General features: G+C 45.3%; 4 protein-coding genes and 1 pseudogene across 4 annotated transcripts; 3 read left to right on the plus strand and 2 right to left on the minus strand.

Moving 5' to 3' along the window:
* Positions 1-1,692: 1,692 nt before the first annotated feature.
* LOC117860901 (uncharacterized) lies at positions 1,693-4,392 on the plus strand. The gene is made up of 2 exons (XM_034744325.2): positions 1,693-3,132; positions 4,123-4,392. The coding sequence occupies exons 1-2, from the start codon at positions 1,811-1,813 to the stop codon at positions 4,142-4,144; spliced, it is 1,344 nt and encodes a 447-aa protein (XP_034600216.1). The 5' UTR covers positions 1,693-1,810; the 3' UTR covers positions 4,145-4,392.
* Positions 4,393-5,776: 1,384 nt separating this feature from the next.
* LOC117860700 (uncharacterized) lies at positions 5,777-7,281 on the minus strand (annotated as a pseudogene).
* A 2,734-nt stretch (positions 7,282-10,015) lies between these two features.
* Positions 10,016-12,715, plus strand: LOC117860842 (uncharacterized). Its single transcript, XM_034744232.2, has 2 exons — positions 10,016-11,455; positions 12,446-12,715. Exons 1-2 carry the CDS (start codon positions 10,134-10,136, stop codon positions 12,465-12,467), a joined length of 1,344 nt encoding a protein of 447 aa, XP_034600123.1. The 5' UTR covers positions 10,016-10,133; the 3' UTR covers positions 12,468-12,715.
* Positions 12,716-16,212: 3,497 nt separating this feature from the next.
* LOC117861570 (uncharacterized) lies at positions 16,213-17,492 on the plus strand. Its single transcript, XM_034745140.2, has 3 exons — positions 16,213-16,675; positions 16,763-16,994; positions 17,076-17,492. The coding sequence occupies exons 1-3, from the start codon at positions 16,430-16,432 to the stop codon at positions 17,318-17,320; spliced, it is 723 nt and encodes a 240-aa protein (XP_034601031.1). The 5' UTR covers positions 16,213-16,429; the 3' UTR covers positions 17,321-17,492.
* A 691-nt stretch (positions 17,493-18,183) lies between these two features.
* LOC117861493 (xyloglucan endotransglucosylase protein 7) lies at positions 18,184-20,079 on the minus strand. Its single transcript, XM_034745059.2, has 3 exons — positions 19,212-20,079; positions 18,858-19,060; positions 18,184-18,759 (listed from the first exon to the last, which is right to left on the minus strand). Exons 1-3 carry the CDS (start codon positions 19,563-19,565, stop codon positions 18,387-18,389), a joined length of 930 nt encoding a protein of 309 aa, XP_034600950.1. The 5' UTR covers positions 19,566-20,079; the 3' UTR covers positions 18,184-18,386.
* Between the last annotated feature and the right edge of the window lie 1,427 nt (positions 20,080-21,506).

A 21,506-nucleotide genomic window follows, 5' to 3' on the forward strand; every position in this document is an offset into this window, starting at 1 on the left:
ATCTCGCTCAAAGGAACCATACTTTACACATTGAAACTTCAATCATTTCATTATTTCAAAAAGGAAAGTAGTTCCACACAAGATTTGCCTTTGATGCGCTAGAATACAATAATCTCAGAAACAAGATTGTTTGGGTTTGGGCACATTTTGGTCAATACCCCAGGTTTCAGCACGCCCGTGGGCCGTGGTAACAGCAATGAATGGGCCATCGTGGCCACCTGACTCGCCCGCCTTCATATTGTCACCCATGAACACAATGCCAGATGCATTAAATGGAGGAAATTCAGAGCGTGTAGACATTGCTTCAGGTTCAACTTCAATCCATTGTCCAGTTTCATGCTTCTGCTTCCACAGTTCAACAAAATGGGAACATGCCTTCCTATTCAATCAGCCAAATTGAGGAAGTTAGCATGAAAGATGTCTGATAAGATGTACGTTATAGTTTGATGAAATGACTAAACTTGTGTCGTTGTACAAATTGATGAACAAGTTCAAGAGAAGTATTAAGACGGGAGCATGGAATAGTACAGTTTTCCACAGCTCATGTTTCTCGTCTGAATAAACCTTATAAAACATCTGAGGTATCCACACTATCCTGACATGCTAAAGCAGATGATACAAGCGACATGGGTAGGAGCCTCAAGATCAAGCTAAAAGTACGAAAGATATTACGATAACTAGCTCAGTCTAGCATACAAAAACACTTGAGTAGTCTCATTATTCTTTGTTGCTCAGGAAATTTGGAAGCACAGAAATAGCCCGATCTTCCGATAGGTATGGATAATTCGATTGGTGGAGAACTCGATGCTGATAATCCGAGCTTCTAATCAGACACGATTCGAACCCCTGCAACCGCTACACTGTTGCTCCGTTGGTTATCAACCAAACACAACTCGATTGACCTCGCCAAGAAGTTTTTCCCTGCAAGCGAATCGAAAAACATAAGAAAAAAGTATAAACACGCAATCTAAGATTGCAGATGTATATAATAGATCTAAGTAAAAGGTTCAAGCCCTCGATTCAAAAGGACCAATCGACACTATCGAGGAGATCGAGAACAGGAGCCTTGAATCACAGTGAAAGGGCTTGTCGCCACAGTTACAATATATTAATCTCAGTTTCTCAAAGGAGAACTAGAACTAAACAAAACCCGAGTCTCTTAGGTGGGGGAGGCTACTAAGTTTATATGAAAAAGGGGCAAGCTAGGGTTGGGGACGACCAGGAGAGGGACGCCTACAACATGGGCTTAAAGCCCGACTCAACTTGGCCCAAGTAACATATATATAAATTAACAAGTAGAGATACTATACGAATTAACCAAACTAAAACTATATATAGTAAATGGGCACGGGCTAAAAGTAATATATGATTTTGAGCTAAATAAATATAGGGTTGGGTTGTGAAGGAGATATGGATCTCGTAGCCACGAGTGAACCTGAGAGCTTAAAAAAACAGAGAGCGCCACACATCGATTAAAAGGTGGGCCGAAACAGATAAAAGATAAAAAAAGAATCATATCGGCCCACAATGAAATGTTAAACAGAAGAACGCAAATCTTGAAAACATATGGGTCGTTCAAAACCGACGGGCTAATCTTTCTACGTGCTGGGCTGATCCCATGTGGGCCGATACAGACACGTCAGGACAAGAAGACCCACCCGGCCAGGCCCAGACGCAGGAGACAAGAGATTGAAGAGGATAGATCGAATCAATAGCCAACTCCTCTCGTCGTCCTCGTCTCCAAATCGAGGCATACCCCAACCCTAGCCATCCCCAATCCGGCCGCCGCGTCTACCGATCCGTTAGATCCATGGCCGCCGCCGCCGCCGCCGCTGCCGGCGACTCCGCTGTACCCAACTGGGTGATGCTGGAGCGCTGGGCCTTCCGGAGGGACGACCCCGCCTCCTTCCGCGAGGACAGGAGGACCTTCGCTTCCGGCACCACCTCCGCCGGCACTCAATTCGACGTCTCCTTCATCCTCGCCGAGCCTCCCACCCCCTCGCGCCTCTACCTCTCGTGGCCGGAAGGGCCCAAGAAGGGGGGCCAGGGCCTGGTCATGGCGGCCAACCGCAACCTCGTCCTCTTCAGGCTCGACTCCCTCGTCGACGAATCCGAGCCTTTCGGGGAGGTAGTGCATGATTACTTCATCTACATAGCTGATCCCTCCTCACAGCAGACACCCCTGCTCAGACTGCTGCCCCCCTGCACCGAGTACAACGTTTATTTTGAGATGCAAGATACTCGCGCGTTTCCGGTGCTGGCTGTTGGTCTGTTGTGCCATGGCGAAGACGAGTTTGCCGTGGCGCATCTGACCATCAGGTCTCGCAAAAAAAAATCAGGGTCTCGCATAAAAAAATCAGCTATGCAAGCTGAGCTATGCGTGCTACGCTCGTCATTGTCCTGCAGTGATGATGCCAAATGGGAGACCAAGGTCGTTCCGCTACAGTACCAATACGATGATTTATACTATGATTTTCTGAACTGGGAAGTGGATGGTGTAGTTCCCTTCAAGAATGCCTTGTGCTGGGTTAACTACTGTAGAGGCATCCTTTTCTGCGACGGCGTCTTTGAAGACAGACCCAAGGTCTCCTACATCCGCTTGCCTCTGGATACTTCTTTCCGAGGGACTGGGACTGATGCCGATGCACTCAAGGGGATGTACCGTGGCTTGTGTGTCACTGAAGGTGGCCATCGGTTGGTATTTGTTGATGTTGCCCGTCATGATGGAAAATGTTATGGCCCGAGGATGCCCAACACTGGTTTCACCCTCACCTCCCGGACATTGAAGATGACAGGGAATTGCACCATGCCGTGGGAGTGGAATGAGGATGCTGTTGTCACTTCAGATGAACTATGGCATGCAAACACCATGGAGAGTCTCCCTCATGACATTGTGATGCTCCCATTGCTGAGTATGGATAAGGCCAATGTTGCGCACCTTTCATTGCTTGACTGGGATGGTGGCAGATTCTCATTAGTTTCCATCGACTTGAGTAACATGCAAGTGATGGGCTCAGTCATTACATACCTCGAAGGGGAGGATGATCCTGCTGATGCTGACATCGTCAAGGCAAAGAAAGAATTATGTGCACACTTTATTCCATCCGAATTCCCCAAGTTCCTGGGTCTCAGGTAACTTCAGCGTTGCCTCCCACTTTTACTTGAGCACAATTTTTTTTCATGCAGCCTTTTGCTCTCTTTTTTTCAGCAGTTAAGGTTTCTGCCATGTTATTCTTGAAACCTTTGAGGAATCAACAGAATGTGCTGGTTGCTGGGAGTAATATGGATCAATGTTTTCAAATCTTTATGTTGAGTCTAGTCGCTGGGGCACCAACTAGATGGCTAATCGTGACTAGGCAACGATTAAATTGCGATTAGCTCTGAGACCAGTCGATCCACCCTTGCCTATAGTAGAGAATGATAGAGTATAACACAAAGGTGACGAACTGATCTCTTGGTTTGAGCCAACACATAATTGTTCTTTGTGGGTTCTTCAATCTGAAAGTGCATAATAGCGTGCCAGCGTTGTGCTCTGTTTCCTTCACTATTTTGATTCTACATGTCAAATTATTGAAAGGTTTTGTTCGGTTACCAACAACATGGATCCTTAGAAGTAGGTGGCACCCAGCGAATCAGCATCATATCGAAGAACCCCTAGGTCTTCTAAACAAACTGGCTGGAATTGTGGAAATCAATTGAACTTAATTATATCCATAGTGCCTTCCTTGTATATCATGTTTCATTCAGCCAGTAGTAACCTCAGCAACTTGACGGTCTTGGGAAATTAGGCAATGGTAGTCTGCCCGAGGTTAATATAAATGTTTCACAGCTTAATCTGTTGCCTAACTGTTGCTTGTCACGTTGATTCCAAAATCGACCATATGCTAAGTTATTTTTTCTGTATGATGTCCGAGACACCTGAGAATCTTTTATAATTCTTGGTAACCATGGATACTGTCAAAATAACTTCAGCAATGGGTGAATCTAAGACTATGGGAAGCCTAAATTTCAATTTGTACAGATTATCTCTGCTGAAAAATTGTTGAAATCATCAGCATGTGCTGTAGCTGACAATTATTGTTTCCTATTTGTATTGATGAAGTTCTTGCTACTGTATTGCAGGGAGAGAGAGAACCATCCATAAGTCCTGTCACCATATCGGCTGGCCACCGTCGTCATGTGTGTTGCTTCTTCATTTTCCGGTTCTTAGATGACGTTGTGCTGGATTCTACTGCCGACTTTGTTGATTGGCTACTTCAATTCTGAGTTTAGTGCTCAGCCTTTGTGTGTTCCCTGCACTTGTGTACTATAAATAGCCAGGAAAAACACCTTTACCAGGCTCATCCGTTGAACTATATGATAATGCTAGATGATGTGTCCATGCCTTGCTAACGTCTTCTAAATGCCATGCGAGTTAAAAATCCTGCAATCATGTTTCATGGTAGCTTACCTTTGCACAATGAAACTCCTCACTAAAAACACAGGTCAATTTGAGGGACTATTGTGTTATTTTTACAGGGATCTAATGCCATCAATCAAATTGTAAAATACAGACAGGTGCGCGTGGAATGGACACTTGTGTTCATTCAGATTTTTGTGATATTTCATACCTAATGATTACCAGGTTGTCACGCCCCTACATGCAAAATTGGTCTACGAGATGGGATATGAGCTCAAAAGGACGTGAGAGCTGTATTATCATGTAGCTCATGACCTGGCAGAAGTGAATAGTTGCACGAAATACAACATTGCAAACAAGGTTTTATTCATTCTCTCTGCCGATGGCACACGGTAGCAGAAGCAGTGCCACCAATTGGTGAAAGATTTTCAGTAAACTGAGTGTTTGACAGAACAATATGATGCCACCAAAGCAATCTGCATGAGTTCTCTACCTCCGGAAGTCCAGATGCTTGCTCTGTTTCATTGCTGTAGCTCATGGCAACTCTGGCAGCACCATGGTCATTTGCTGCACCATTTTTCAGAATATGTAAAATTCAAGTCATACCATGCAGTTGATGGAGATAAAGATATGCTCCAAATGAAATGATTAAAAAAACAATCATATTTATTCTCCAGGCACCACTGGAACTCATTCCCGATGTCACTTGTCTCTGCCTGTGCCTACATCGAGGAAGTAGCATGCGAATGAGAAAGATGAAGATAAGTACCAAGAGGTAAATGTATTCACTTGTCTCTGCATGTGCCTACATCGAGGAAGTAGCATGCGAATGAGAAAGACGAAGATAAGTACCAAGAGGTAAATACATTCTTGAGATAAATAGATAAATAAAACCAAGGACCAGCGCGTGAAAATAAGTACTCCGTTTAAGATACTATATGCACAATAATCTTTACTCGTACATATTTTCTGTACAGCCATGTACAAAGTTCAGCTCACTGTCAAGAGGTACACCATACGACTGCAAGCTCAAAGAATAGAAGATTATTACACACCACCCAAACTCTACCTTTTGTACATCAGGTGCTCGAGAAACATACATTGGACAAGTAGAATAAAAGTTATAAATCATATCAACAATTCCAGTTAAATACGGTGTTTCCGAAACAACCAACCGTTCTTGGGCGTAATCTTCCTGACACTATCCTGGAGAAACTGGAGCGTGCCTGGAGACATGTGAGCCCTGTCCATTGTGTTAACCTTCGCCGCCTTTCGAGGGGACAAGGCACACTGCATTGCCCAGATTGCAAGGGGGCGCATGTATATCAATGACCTATAGTGGCCATCCACTGTCCATGCTTCTGGAGTTTGAAACCAGTACCTGAATTTGTCAAGGAAATTGATTATTAATTATTAGCATAAATAGGTCCAATAATGTGACTCCATTTCTGTTACGAAACAAATCGATGAATGCGCTGAATCCAAGATAGTGCGATCATAAAAGAACTATATCCATTGCCAGTAACAATAAATAATCTTAGCAGTCTTAAGCAGCATTAACTTCGCATACTGCAGGAAAATGCACAGTAATATCTAAACCCTTTATGACTTTATCTCATACTATTACTTAACCATTGTCATCTCAAAGGACGAACTAGTATATGAGAACTACTCACATTACTATGCATATCATGTACCGGGAAAATGATGCTAGGACTGGAACTTCTATATAGCGAAACAAAACAAGAAGCATACTCATAGCCCTCTTCAGACCATCCTGAAATATAAATGCCTTCTGCAGCAGTGAAGGCCTGATGCTCCATTCCATGAAGCAGCATCGTTGCAGCTAAACTATATGTTACTCCTGTCCATATTTCCGTTGACTGCATACAGGTTTCATCTACCTTCCCGTTCGGATGCATACCGTTCACGGCTCCCATACGTCCTCCTTTCACCCTCATCACATTATAGTCAAATATTTTCTGAAGCGTGCATTTTATCCTATCCTCATCAAATAGAGGATGATGCAGTATACCATTGTCCAGCCAGCTGGTCTGCCTGGATAGAACGGCTACTGTAACTTGTTCCACCGTCATAATTGAAGTATGAACAATTCCAGAATCTGGCTTCAAATACGGATTTAGCTTTTGCAAATCTTACCATGCACCTCTCAGCATAGTCATCATGTCCAAGGCTGCGGGCCAGTGCGGCTGCAGCTTGCAGTGCAGTTCGAAGGCAAAGGCAACCAGTACGCACTTACTCCTTGAACTATCCAAGCATCATAAGTTTGATCAGGAAATCCATCATTTTCAATCATACCATCACTATCATGATCAAATTGTTCCATATATTCCGTAGCAGTACAAACTGCAGGCCAGACATCCTTGCCAAATGACATATCACCTGTTGCAGAAAAATCTCTGTAAATCTGAAGCACGAACTTGTGTCATGGATGTTGTAAGCATTCAATTCATGCCATTGATCATGTGCTCCAAGGTCACGGGCGACAGCACCAATTACTTTACGAATCCCCCAGGTACCATCAGCAAGAAATCTGACTCTACTGTTATCTTCCCGCAAAACAGCTCTTGCAAAATCACGTTGAATGCTTTATTCAATCTTAGGAAACAGATCCAAAAGAGCAAAAGAGGCATAGCAATGTACATTGTAAGTGCACCACATGAAGTACTCTATTCCTTCCAGGTACAAAAACTTCCCAACGTTTTCTTTGTCATCGATCTCATGTGGGTCAAAACCGATTAGGGGAGCTGTAGAATTGCAACTGCTATCACGAAGTGATGAATCACTGTCCTCAAGGAGACTTGAATTTGACTTGTTATCAGCATCAACCACCAAAGATTCACTATCTGTCATGTTCGGAAATAAAAAGGTTTCACTATCTCAGAGTAAAAACAATACAACATATAGATACCGAAAGTTGCAAATGATCATCAGATTAGTAGTTGTAAAAATTAAAGTATCATTTTTGTATTGTCACCTTCTATGAGAGAAGGTAATCAGACCAATAAATTGACAGCCCAGAAGATCAGAACATTGGGATTTGTATCTAGAGATATTCTGCTCTTGAATCAATCTAGTATTATGTTTCTCTTTACTTTATTCCAAAATAATTTGATCATTAAAAATAGAATCTACATATCAACAACATGCACATCACAAATTTTTCAAGCAATGCTTTCATAGTAACATGGTCAAAGCAGTACTCCATAAAGAATTTATAGTGAATATGGATCATTGAAGGACAGAAGAAGAAAACTTAATGTGCATATTGCCTATTTATTTTATACTGCTTCCCAGAAGAGAACACTCAAATGGAAGCTAAACGCAGGATAATCTCTTAGAAAATGCTAAGTTAATTGCTGAATTCCAGTAATGTATATATCCAAAATCATCAAGCTCTTTGTGTTACTTGCAGGCTAAATACGACTGAGAGTAGAAAATTGGAGAAAGGAAAAAGAGTAACAATACATGCAGAGATTAGTACCAATCCAAACAGTTCCTCCAGCAACTAGGAAGTACAGCTCATTGAAGAGAGTAATCAGTCAAACAGGTTAGCATATAGTTATGAGACATTGGTTATATGCAGATGAAGGAAAACGTTAACATGCATTGTCCAACAACTCTTCAAGGTTTCTACTAAAGGAATCAAGAAGTATTTTTTTTAACAACTGACTTGAGTTGTCTCAATCCCAATTTGGTTTTGTCATGATTGTCACCAAGTTAGGAATAAAGAATTTACCTGTAGTATGCACTTCCTTTTTTAAATTTAACCTTAGGAGAAGACCAAGCTAATGCGGATACGACTGTACATCTTCCATGTGGTTCAACCCAGGTGGAAGCAGAAACTGCTGCACAAACTGTATCACCCAGTGAAGAAAGCATGCTGGCACCAGCATTGAAATTATCTCGCTCAAAGGAACCATACTTTACACATTGAAACTTCAATCATTTCATTATTTCAAAAAGGAAAGTAGTTCCACACAAGATTTGCCTTTGATGCGCTAGAATACAATAATCTCAGAAACAAGATTGTTTGGGTTTGGGCACATTTTGGTCAATACCCCAGGTTTCAGCACGCCCGTGGGCCGTGGTAACAGCAATGAATGGGCCATCGTGGCCACCTGACTCGCCCGCCTTCATATTGTCACCCATGAACACAATGCCAGATGCATTAAATGGAGGAAATTCAGAGCGTGTAGACATTGCTTCAGGTTCAACTTCAATCCATTGTCCAGTTTCATGCTTCTGCTTCCACAGTTCAACAAAATGGGAACATGCCTTCCTATTCAATCAGCCAAATTGAGGAAGTTAGCATGAAAGATGTCTGATAAGATGTACGTTATAGTTTGATGAAATGACTAAACTTGTGTCGTTGTACAAATTGATGAACAAGTTCAAGAGAAGTATTAAGACGGGAGCATGGAATAGTACAGTTTTCCACAGCTCATGTTTCTCGTCTGAATAAACCTTATAAAACATCTGAGGTATCCACACTATCCTGACATGCTAAAGCAGATGATACAAGCGACATGGGTAGGAGCCTCAAGATCAAGCTAAAAGTACGAAAGATATTACGATAACTAGCTCAGTCTAGCATACAAAAACACTTGAGTAGTCTCATTATTCTTTGTTGCTCAGGAAATTTGGAAGCACAGAAATAGCCCGATCTTCCGATAGGTATGGATAATTCGATTGGTGGAGAACTCGATGCTGATAATCCGAGCTTCTAATCAGACACGATTCGAACCCCTGCAACCGCTACACTGTTGCTCCGTTGGTTATCAACCAAACACAACTCGATTGACCTCGCCAAGAAGTTTTTCCCTGCAAGCGAATCGAAAAACATAAGAAAAAAGTATAAACACGCAATCTAAGATTGCAGATGTATATAATAGATCTAAGTAAAAGGTTCAAGCCCTCGATTCAAAAGGACCAATCGACACTATCGAGGAGATCGAGAACAGGAGCCTTGAATCACAGTGAAAGGGCTTGTCGCCACAGTTACAATATATTAATCTCAGTTTCTCAAAGGAGAACTAGAACTAAACAAAACCCGAGTCTCTTAGGTGGGGGAGGCTACTAAGTTTATATGAAAAAGGGGCAAGCTAGGGTTGGGGACGACCAGGAGAGGGACGCCTACAACATGGGCTTAAAGCCCGACTCAACTTGGCCCAAGTAACATATATATAAATTAACAAGTAGAGATACTATACGAATTAACCAAACTAAAACTATATATAGTAAATGGGCACGGGCTAAAAGTAATATATGATTTTGAGCTAAATAAATATAGGGTTGGGTTGTGAAGGAGATATGGATCTCGTAGCCACGAGTGAACCTGAGAGCTTAAAAAAACAGAGAGCGCCACACATCGATTAAAAGGTGGGCCGAAACAGATAAAAGATAAAAAAAGAATCATATCGGCCCACAATGAAATGTTAAACAGAAGAACGCAAATCTTGAAAACATATGGGTCGTTCAAAACCGACGGGCTAATCTTTCTACGTGCTGGGCTGATCCCATGTGGGCCGATACAGACACGTCAGGACAAGAAGACCCACCCGGCCAGGCCCAGACGCAGGAGACAAGAGATTGAAGAGGATAGATCGAATCAATAGCCAACTCCTCTCGTCGTCCTCGTCTCCAAATCGAGGCATACCCCAACCCTAGCCATCCCCAATCCGGCCGCCGCGTCTACCGATCCGTTAGATCCATGGCCGCCGCCGCCGCCGCCGCTGCCGGCGACTCCGCTGTACCCAACTGGGTGATGCTGGAGCGCTGGGCCTTCCGGAGGGACGACCCCGCCTCCTTCCGCGAGGACAGGAGGACCTTCGCTTCCGGCACCACCTCCGCCGGCACTCAATTCGACGTCTCCTTCATCCTCGCCGAGCCTCCCACCCCCTCGCGCCTCTACCTCTCGTGGCCGGAAGGGCCCAAGAAGGGGGGCCAGGGCCTGGTCATGGCGGCCAACCGCAACCTCGTCCTCTTCAGGCTCGACTCCCTCGTCGACGAATCCGAGCCTTTCGGGGAGGTAGTGCATGATTACTTCATCTACATAGCTGATCCCTCCTCACAGCAGACACCCCTGCTCAGACTGCTGCCCCCCTGCACCGAGTACAACGTTTATTTTGAGATGCAAGATACTCGCGCGTTTCCGGTGCTGGCTGTTGGTCTGTTGTGCCATGGCGAAGACGAGTTTGCCGTGGCGCATCTGACCATCAGGTCTCGCAAAAAAAAATCAGGGTCTCGCATAAAAAAATCAGCTATGCAAGCTGAGCTATGCGTGCTACGCTCGTCATTGTCCTGCAGTGATGATGCCAAATGGGAGACCAAGGTCGTTCCGCTACAGTACCAATACGATGATTTATACTATGATTTTCTGAACTGGGAAGTGGATGGTGTAGTTCCCTTCAAGAATGCCTTGTGCTGGGTTAACTACTGTAGAGGCATCCTTTTCTGCGACGGCGTCTTTGAAGACAGACCCAAGGTCTCCTACATCCGCTTGCCTCTGGATACTTCTTTCCGAGGGACTGGGACTGATGCCGATGCACTCAAGGGGATGTACCGTGGCTTGTGTGTCACTGAAGGTGGCCATCGGTTGGTATTTGTTGATGTTGCCCGTCATGATGGAAAATGTTATGGCCCGAGGATGCCCAACACTGGTTTCACCCTCACCTCCCGGACATTGAAGATGACAGGGAATTGCACCATGCCGTGGGAGTGGAATGAGGATGCTGTTGTCACTTCAGATGAACTATGGCATGCAAACACCATGGAGAGTCTCCCTCATGACATTGTGATGCTCCCATTGCTGAGTATGGATAAGGCCAATGTTGCGCACCTTTCATTGCTTGACTGGGATGGTGGCAGATTCTCATTAGTTTCCATCGACTTGAGTAACATGCAAGTGATGGGCTCAGTCATTACATACCTCGAAGGGGAGGATGATCCTGCTGATGCTGACATCGTCAAGGCAAAGAAAGAATTATGTGCACACTTTATTCCATCCGAATTCCCCAAGTTCCTGGGTCTCAGGTAACTTCAGCGTTGCCTCCCACTTTTACTTGAGCACAATTTTTTTTCATGCAGCCTTTTGCTCTCTTTTTTTCAGCAGTTAAGGTTTCTGCCATGTTATTCTTGAAACCTTTGAGGAATCAACAGAATGTGCTGGTTGCTGGGAGTAATATGGATCAATGTTTTCAAATCTTTATGTTGAGTCTAGTCGCTGGGGCACCAACTAGATGGCTAATCGTGACTAGGCAACGATTAAATTGCGATTAGCTCTGAGACCAGTCGATCCACCCTTGCCTATAGTAGAGAATGATAGAGTATAACACAAAGGTGACGAACTGATCTCTTGGTTTGAGCCAACACATAATTGTTCTTTGTGGGTTCTTCAATCTGAAAGTGCATAATAGCGTGCCAGCGTTGTGCTCTGTTTCCTTCACTATTTTGATTCTACATGTCAAATTATTGAAAGGTTTTGTTCGGTTACCAACAACATGGATCCTTAGAAGTAGGTGGCACCCAGCGAATCAGCATCATATCGAAGAACCCCTAGGTCTTCTAAACAAACTGGCTGGAATTGTGGAAATCAATTGAACTTAATTATATCCATAGTGCCTTCCTTGTATATCATGTTTCATTCAGCCAGTAGTAACCTCAGCAACTTGACGGTCTTGGGAAATTAGGCAATGGTAGTCTGCCCGAGGTTAATATAAATGTTTCACAGCTTAATCTGTTGCCTAACTGTTGCTTGTCACGTTGATTCCAAAATCGACCATATGCTAAGTTATTTTTTCTGTATGATGTCCGAGACACCTGAGAATCTTTTATAATTCTTGGTAACCATGGATACTGTCAAAATAACTTCAGCAATGGGTGAATCTAAGACTATGGGAAGCCTAAATTTCAATTTGTACAGATTATCTCTGCTGAAAAATTGTTGAAATCATCAGCATGTGCTGTAGCTGACAATTATTGTTTCCTATTTGTATTGATGAAGTTCTTGCTACTGTATTGCAGGGAGAGAGAGAACCATCCATAAGTCCTGTCACCATATCGGCTGGCCACCGTCGTCATGTGTGTTGCTTCTTCATTTTCCGGTTCTTAGATGACGTTGTGCTGGATTCTACTGCCGACTTTGTTGATTGGCTACTTCAATTCTGAGTTTAGTGCTCAGCCTTTGTGTGTTCCCTGCACTTGTGTACTATAAATAGCCAGGAAAAACACCTTTACCAGGCTCATCCGTTGAACTATATGATAATGCTAGATGATGTGTCCATGCCTTGCTAACGTCTTCTAAATGCCATGCGAGTTAAAAATCCTGCAATCATGTTTCATGGTAGCTTACCTTTGCACAATGAAACTCCTCACTAAAAACACAGGTCAATTTGAGGGACTATTGTGTTATTTTTACAGGGATCTAATGCCATCAATCAAATTGTAAAATACAGACAGGTGCGCGTGGAATGGACACTTGTGTTCATTCAGATTTTTGTGATATTTCATACCTAATGATTACCAGGTTGTCACGCCCCTACATGCAAAATTGGTCTACGAGATGGGATATGAGCTCAAAAGGACGTGAGAGCTGTATTATCATGTAGCTCATGACCTGGCAGAAGTGAATAGTTGCACGAAATACAACATTGCAAACAAGGTTTTATTCATTCTCTCTGCCGATGGCACACGGTAGCAGAAGCAGTGCCACCAATTGGTGAAAGATTTTCAGTAAACTGAGTGTTTGACAGAACAATATGATGCCACCAAAGCAATCTGCATGAGTTCTCTACCTCCGGAAGTCCAGATGCTTGCTCTGTTTCATTGCTGTAGCTCATGGCAACTCTGGCAGCACCATGGTCATTTGCTGCACCATTTTTCAGAATATGTAAAATTCAAGTCATACCATGCAGTTGATGGAGATAAATATATGCTCCAAATGAAATGATTAAAAAAACAATCATATTTATTCTCCAGGCACCACTGGAACTCATTCCCGATGTCACTTGTCTCTGCCTGTGCCTACATCGAGGAAGTAGCATGCGAATGAGAAAGATGAAGATAAGTACCAAGAGGTAAATGTATTCACTTGTCTCTGCATGTGCCTACATCGAGGAAGTAGCATGCGAATGAGAAAGACGAAGATAAGTACCAAGAGGTAAATACATTCTTGGATAAGGCCAATGTTGCGCACCTTTCATTGCTTGACTGGGATGGTGGCAGATTCTCATTAGTTTCCATCGACTTGAGTAACATGCAAGTGATGGGCTCAGTCATTACATACCTCGAAGGGGAGGATGATCCTGCTGATGCTGACATCGTCAAGGCAAAGAAAGAATTATGTGCACACTTTATTCCATCCGAATTCCCCAAGTTCCTGGATCTCAGGTAACTTCAGCGTTGCCTCCCACTTTTACTTGAGCACAATTTTTTTTCATGCAGCCTTTTGCTCTCTTTTTTTCAGCAGTTAAGGTTTCTGCCATGTTATTCTTGAAACCTTTGAGGAATCAACAGGATGTGCTGGTTGCTGGGAGTAATATGGATCAATGTTTTCAAATCTTTATGCTGAGTCTAGTCGCTAGGGTACCAACTAGATGCTAATCGTGACTAGGCAACGATTAAATTGCGATTAGCTCCGGGACCAGTCGATCCACCCTTGCCTATAGTAGAGAATGATAGAGTATAACACAAAGGTGACGAACTGATCTCTTGGTTTGAGCCCAACACATAATTGTTCTTTGTGGGTTCTTCAATCTGAAAGTGCATAATAGCGTGCCAGCGTTGTGCTCTGTTTTCTTCACTATTTTGATTCTACGTATCAAATTATTGAAAGGTTTTGTTCAGTTACCAACAACATGGATCCTTAGAAGTAGGTGGCACCCAGCGAATCAGCATCATATCGAAGAACCCCTAGGTCTTCTAAACAAACTGGCTGGAATTGTGGAAATCAATTAAACTTAATTATATCCAAATGCCTTCCTTCTATATCATGTTTCATTCTGCCAGTAGTAACCTCACACTACCGGAAACCTTAAATTTGCCGAGTGTTTTTTTTTGCCGAGTGTTTTTTTTTCGAACACTCGGCAAACAAGCTTTTTGCCAAGTGCCGGGCTGAGAACACTCGGCAAAAAACACTCAGCAAAGAGTGGGTTTGCCAAGTGTCAAAAAAAAACACTCGACAAAGAGTGGGGTTTGCCGAGTGTTTTTTTTGACACTTGGCAAAATAATAATTTTTTTCCTCTTTCCACCTTAAAATTTTTTCTACTTCCCATATACTTTATGGTACTCAATGTTAAAGTTTAGTATATTTTTAAATTTGTTTGCTATATTTATTTAATTAATTGTATTTCAAGAAAATTTTTGGTATAAGCCAAATTTGAACCGCAAGTGATTCAAGTTATAGAATAAAATGAGTAGAAAAATGATATTCATGTTATTCGGCCCAATTTGAGACCTGACCCGTGAAATGAAAAGAAATTTCGAAAATCTTGTTCAGGAAACACAACCACGAACGTGTGGTAGTAGTATTTTTAAATTATAAAAAAACAAGCAAAGTCTGAAAATTATGAGATTTGTCATGATGTGATGATGTCATACGTGGAGGCTGTGGAAAAAAATTGAGAATATTTTGCACATTTCGTCACGTACGATGTTTACAAACCGAAGCATTTCAGAAGAAGAATAGTAACGCTGAGAAGGATTGTATAAGATTTGGAGTCAAAATGACGATCGAGTTTTGATTTGACTACAAAACTTTTTTATAGTCAATAGAGAATATATATTATTTCATGTGAATTTTTTACTATTTTTTTAAAACTGTTGGATAATTTTTAATTTTTTTTAAAAGAGCTTTGCCGAGTGTCCTATGTTAAACACTCGGCAAACAACCCTTCACCGAGTTCTACAACTAGGACACTCGGTGATTTTTTTCCCCAACCGCGCAGGACTTATAGTCCCCGGCACCGCACCCGGCCCCCTCGTCTTCATTCCTCCGCCACCCCCACCCGCCCCCCACCTTCCTCTCTCCCTGCCACCGCCGCCCGGCGTCCCCCGCCGCCGCCCTCCCTCTCCTTCCCCGACTCCCTCCCCTCCGGCCGGATCCGCGCTGTCCTTCCTTGGCTCCCTCCCTTCCAGCCGGATCTAGCCTCTCCTTCCCCGGCTCCCTCCCCTCCGGCCGGATCCGCGCCCCCTTCTTCCCCTCCAGCGCGGATCCGGTGGCCCCAGCTCTCTCCCCTCCGGATCTGGCGCGGATCCGGCAGCGTGCGAGGCGGCGTGGTGGCGGGCGGCAGCGGGCGTGGCGGCTTGTGGCAGCGTGGTGGCCATGGCCGGCGGCGGCCGGTGTTTCTATTTTTTTTATTTTTTTCCGAAAATGTTTGCCGAGTGCTTTTTGACACTCGGCAAAGCATTTGCCGAGTGCCCGACGTTCGACACTCGGCAACTCCACCGTTTGCTGAGGGAAAGTTCACCGAGTGCGGTTCGCCGAGTGTTACACTCGGCAAACTCTTTACCGAGTGTTTTTGGCCTTCGCCGAGTGCCTGAGGCACTCGGCAAACTTCCTGTTTCCGGTAGTGTCAGCAACTTGACGGTCTTGGGAAATTAGGCAATGGTAGTCTGCCTGAGGTTAATATAAATGTTTCACAGCTTAATCTGTTGCCTAACTGTTGCTTGTCACGTTGATTCCAAAATCGACCATATGCTAAGTTATTTTTCCTGTACGATGTCCGAGACACCTGAGAATCTTTTATAATTCCTGGTAACCATGGATACTGTCAAAATAACTTCAGCAATGGGTGAATCTAAGACTATGGGAAGCCTAAATTTCAATTTGTACAGATTATCTCTGCTGAAAAAATTATTGAAATCATCAGCATGTGTTGTAGCTGACAATTATTGTTTCCTATTTGTATTGACGAAGTTCTTGTTAGCAGTCTGCCTCCCGTGACTGTACCCATTGAAGCTTCTCCAGCGGCGAGTACCGAGGGTACTGTTGCTGTAGACGTGCCGGGCATGAAGTCGTCTGAGGAGGAGACTGCGCAATCCTCTGGGCCTGATCAGGAAGCAACCAGAGATTTGTCTAGGGCAGAGGCCTCGTTCATCCAGGAGTTAGTCTTGGTGCCTGGCGGGAAATCAAGTCTGACGCCTGAGGTTCCAGGGGTGTCAAAGAAGATTGAGACTTTCGAAAGCCCCCCGGAAGAGCTACCGGCAATCTCGGACTTCATGGACTTGAATCAACTGTTGGTTGCTTATACCCAGGTGAGTTCCTAGGTGCATCTTGAGTACTCTTTCCTGTCGATCAGCGCTACTAACACTTGTGGCGAGTACTAATTGCTTGATGTGCAGGGCTTGCATGAGAAGTCCTGCCGAAATCTCCAGGTTATGCAGGAGCGGAGTGAAGCTGCGCGCCGTGTAGCGCTGTTGGAGAAAGAAATCCTCGAGGAGCGTCGTCGCACTACCGAGTTCTTGGCAAAGTATGACAGTGCAGTTGCGTCATTCCAGGTCGAACAACGAGAGGCTGAGTTCGAGAAAAATCGTGTGGTGGCGCGCAACAAGTCATTGAATCAGAAGCTTGAAGGTGAGAAGTCATATCCATGATCTGTTGCTCGCCTTGTTGCAGTTGGTGTTGTCTCTGACAATTTGTTCTTGTCCTTTGTAGAGCTCAAGGGTCAGGAGGTCATACTGAGGAATCAAGTAACTGACTGGAGGAATGCCCATAGTCGTCTTGCAGAAGAAAACGACCAGCTCAAGGCCCGCTTGGAGAAGGTAGAGAAGGACCTTGAGAGGGAGTCCAAGATGCGGCGGGATGACGAAGTTAGTCTTGTTGGAGCCATGACCAGCATCAAGGACCAACAGGAGCGCCTTCAGGAGTTGACAGAAGCTCAAGTCCTTTCAAGTCTCTAGTCTCAACCACTCTCGCATTGCTATAGACTCTACGGTACATGCTACGCTATAGACTATGTATGGATGAGGCAACACATACCCTTAACATTAGAACTTGATGCTTGCACGTTGCACGTGGTAACTTCTAGTTTTTGTTTTGCTGTCAGCTGCGGTATCCTTTGGTCAGACACCATACATAGTTTCTCTCATTCGGATAGAAATTTTACACTGCCTAGTGCCTACCTCAATTATTCGGATACGAAGTTTCAAACACACGCCTTGGCTGCCTGGCTCTTCCTCGTAATGCAAGCAAACATTTGATGGCAGAAACAAGCTCGTGTAACTTCGGAATGCCTAAAAAAAGAAAAAGAGGGGGGGGGGGGGGGGGGGGGGGGGGGGGGGGGGGGGGGGGGGGGCCAAGAGACTGGCACAAGCTTTTTTGGCAACATCCTTGGCCCAGCTCAATAGCTCATTCCTATCAGTATGGGCTGCGGAAGCGACCATTCAATTCATTAGCAGATCCTTTATCAAAAAAAAAAGTCCATTAGCAGACAATCATGCGGCCCAGCCCAACTGGTAAGGGAAGGAAGACACACCCTGGTGGGCCTGGCGTTCCCCTTCTCTCTCTGCACCAGCCTTCAATTCAAAGAGGCCTGCTAAGCATACATGCGAATCTCCTCCTTTTTTTTTTCTGGAAGGGCAGTTAGACGGACGGGGCCGTGCATTCAAAGCGCTGGCCCAGCACATTGCCTGCCAGTCATATGTCGCCCAGCCCAATCATAAGAGAAGGAAGACTCCTGCCTGGGCCTGGCGTTCCACTTCTCTATCACCAGCAACCTCCTAAAAATTTATGCATTCCTCTGAATTCTAAGTTACTCACCCTGTTCCAATTCACCTGTTCCAATTTGTAGGTCATTTTAGTTTTTTAATATAGTATATGCCTATGAATATAAATGTAGAAAAGTCAAAATGACCTATAATTTGAAACGGAGAGGAGTACAACCCAAGCAAGGGAGGCAAATTTCTGTCAAAAACTAAACGAAGAAAAGGGCTACACTTCGGACGCGCGTGAACGAACAGACTCTGATTACTCCGTGGTGCATTCCTTGGGGAGCCCCTTTTCCTTGAACCGCTTCTCATCCACGCAGTAGTCGTAGATCATGTGCTTCTCCTGCGCCTCCTTGAGCGCCGCCTTGTCCAGCCGCCGCTCGAACCACGCCGACTCCGGCGGCTCGTCGCCGCACCACGCCACGCCGGGCGACGGCACGCACGGCGTCACGCGGAGGTTCCGGTAGTAGGCGTAGAAGGGCGCCCGCGTCCAGTCCGTCTTGACGCGGCCGCCCTGCGTCGCCCACTCGTCGGCGTTCCACAGCGTGCCGTGCAGCCGCATGCGCTGCCACGTCGGGAACGGCACGCCGTGGTTCTTGTACGCGCGCACCGGCGTGCCGTCGACGAGGATTCTGCAAACGATCGAGCAGGAACAATGTGAGATTATTGACCTTTCCTTGTTGAAGTTGACGAAATGACGGCCCATAGAACTGCAGTTCAAGGTGCTCACATGATGTGCTTGGGGTTCCACTCGATGGAGTAGGTGTGGAAGTCGGTGGTGGGGTCGAACCAGAGGCGGAACTGCTGCTCGCGGCCGCCGGCGCCGTCGACGAAGATGTTGGTATGGAGCGTGTACGGCTCGCCGGTGGCGTTGCCCAGGAACTCCAGGTCGATCTCGTCGTGGTACTGCCACGGCACTTCGTCCGGCAACAGCTGCATATATCACATCAGAGAGACCAACCGTATCACGATCATACACTGACCGGCGGCGGTGACCGCGCCCGAACGGCCAAGCAGATCCATATCACCATATGCTGTGGGCCGTGGCGACGGCGTGGGACGGAGACGGAGTTAGGTAACTTACGTAGAAGGTGGCGACGGTGCCGGCGGAGTTGTTGGCGACGAGCATGATGTCGATGTCGAAGCGGCCGAAGAGGTAGGCATCCTTGGAGGCGAACCCGGAGCCGCCGTTGGTCTCCTCGAGGCAGAGCGCGAGGACGTCCACTCCCGGCTGCTCCATGTAGTAGAAGCTGTGGTCACCGCCCCAGGTGACCTCGATCTGATCGTACAGTAACTTTGCCACTCCCGGCCGAGCCGCCATTGCCATTAGCAGCAGCAGCAACGACGCCGTCAGCGGCATGGAATGGCAAGAAGGAGATGGTGACAGAGATGAACTAATACTCAACCTTTGATCTATCCTTTGTTCTTGATGTTGCATATCTTCGAGATGGGTTCCACACTTATAGTGCCCTGTGTGGAAGCTCGGACTGAAGAAGAATGGCGATCACATGGAGAAGCTCTGTCAGGGAGCAGGGCATGTTCCTGAGAATGTTTGAGAGATAGGCATGGCATGTTAGGATCCATGATGCTTGGAACTTCAGGCATAGGCTGGCCGATGTTTGCTTATTAGCTTCATGGAAGCTCAGGTTGGCAGCGCGTCGCGTTGACCTCACTAGTCAGCCACTACTTACCTACCTGGCTACCAACCGCGCCATGGATGCTGCTGCTCCGATGTCAACGTGGCCTGATTGTCCTTGTCAATAAGTGGAAACTATATGAAATTATGCGCACATGGAGATAGCGCGTGCGCACCGCAGCAAGATGGAAGACGGATTCCAAGGGATTCTGTTCAAGGGGCCTCTTCTTCGTACTGGTTTCCTTTCAAAGTTTGGGCTGGTTCTTCTTCAGGACCACCTGGGCCTAATGGATTACTTGGGCCAGTCAGCCCCAGCAAGCCTACAGCCCGAACTTTTTTATTTTTATATTTTTTATTTTAGTATTTTTGTAAAAATATATAGTTCGATGAAAAAATTGCAAAACTAGGCTATTGTCGCCGGCTGGAAGCAAATGAGCATTAGAAAATAACACAGGGGAAAAAAAGAAACATATAAGCAGGAAGGAAGGAAATAAAACACGGAAAAAAGAACTGCCATGCCATGTGCTGGGCCTGGGCTGGAAAGAATCGAGGCAGCCCTGGTGCTGCTGCTTCTGGGCAATAAGAACTAGCCCAAACAGCCCATCCATGCATTCTCGCGCGAATAAAAAATTCGTGGCTCAACCCCACCCAATTCAATAGCGCACCTAGGCCTGCATATAGGCTGCATGCATATAGCGATGTCCGCAGGCTGGCTCATTTGGGGCCGTCGCTTGCAAGCAGCCCAATCAGCGTTCTTACAGCCCAGTTCAAAGTTTAGGCTGGCTCTTCTCATGAGCACCTGGGCCTGCTGGATTACTCGGGCCACGTTACGGTCAGCAGCTCCATAACGTGGGCCTCCATAGCCTGCTCCATACGTTCTGAAGCTGACTGGGCTGTTTGCAAGCGATGGCCCAAAATGAGCCACAGCCTGCGGGGACATCATCAACACTGCAATGCATGATGCAGCTCGAACTCAGGCGCTGCAATGCATGGATGGGCTGCTTGGGTTGGTTCTTCTTCTTCAGGAATGAATGGGCTGTTTGGGTTTTGGGCACATTTTGGTCAGTAGCCCAGGTTTCAGCACGCCCGTGGGCCGTGGTAACAGCAATGAATGGGCCATCGTGGCCACCTGACTCGCCCGCCTTCCTTCTTTTTTATCTTTGTCACCGTGGGACCACTTGTAAACGCCCTCAACAATATGACAGTGAGAGTTAAAAAAAAACTATAGGCCTGTTCGAATCAGCCATAATAAGCAGTAGCAGCTGTTCAGCCAACTTTTTTTCCTTTATCTCTCTCTATTTTTACTGTTCAAATAAGCGGCTGCAGCTTATTTGAAGTTCAGCTGAACACCCCCTATGACAATGGGTGCTCCCGTGAACTTGGACTGAACTCTGTGCCAACCACTCAGGACAGCCGATGCCAAGTATACTCTCCTCCCTACGTGCTTCCTCTTTTCCTCCTAGTGTCATTATTATTGGTAAAATGCTATCTATTTTACGTCCTTTTCGTCTTCGCAATGTCTGAGAGAACTTCCAAGTAAGCGAGGGTGCTGAACAGTTGAAGTGAATTATCCAACTTTCTGGTGAATATAAACTTTTCAATTTAACTGGTTGGTACATGTAACTCGATAGTAATATTATTATTGGAGGTGAATAAGTTGGATGTTGGTGATAGCAAGTTGGGATGGATGTTAATTGATGGAAGGGGAGAAATGTAGAATGGTGGACCAAAATCGATAAAGGA

This window comes from Setaria viridis, chromosome 6 (assembly GCF_005286985.2).
Source record: "Setaria viridis chromosome 6, Setaria_viridis_v4.0, whole genome shotgun sequence".
Taxonomy (NCBI): domain Eukaryota; kingdom Viridiplantae; phylum Streptophyta; class Magnoliopsida; order Poales; family Poaceae; genus Setaria; species Setaria viridis.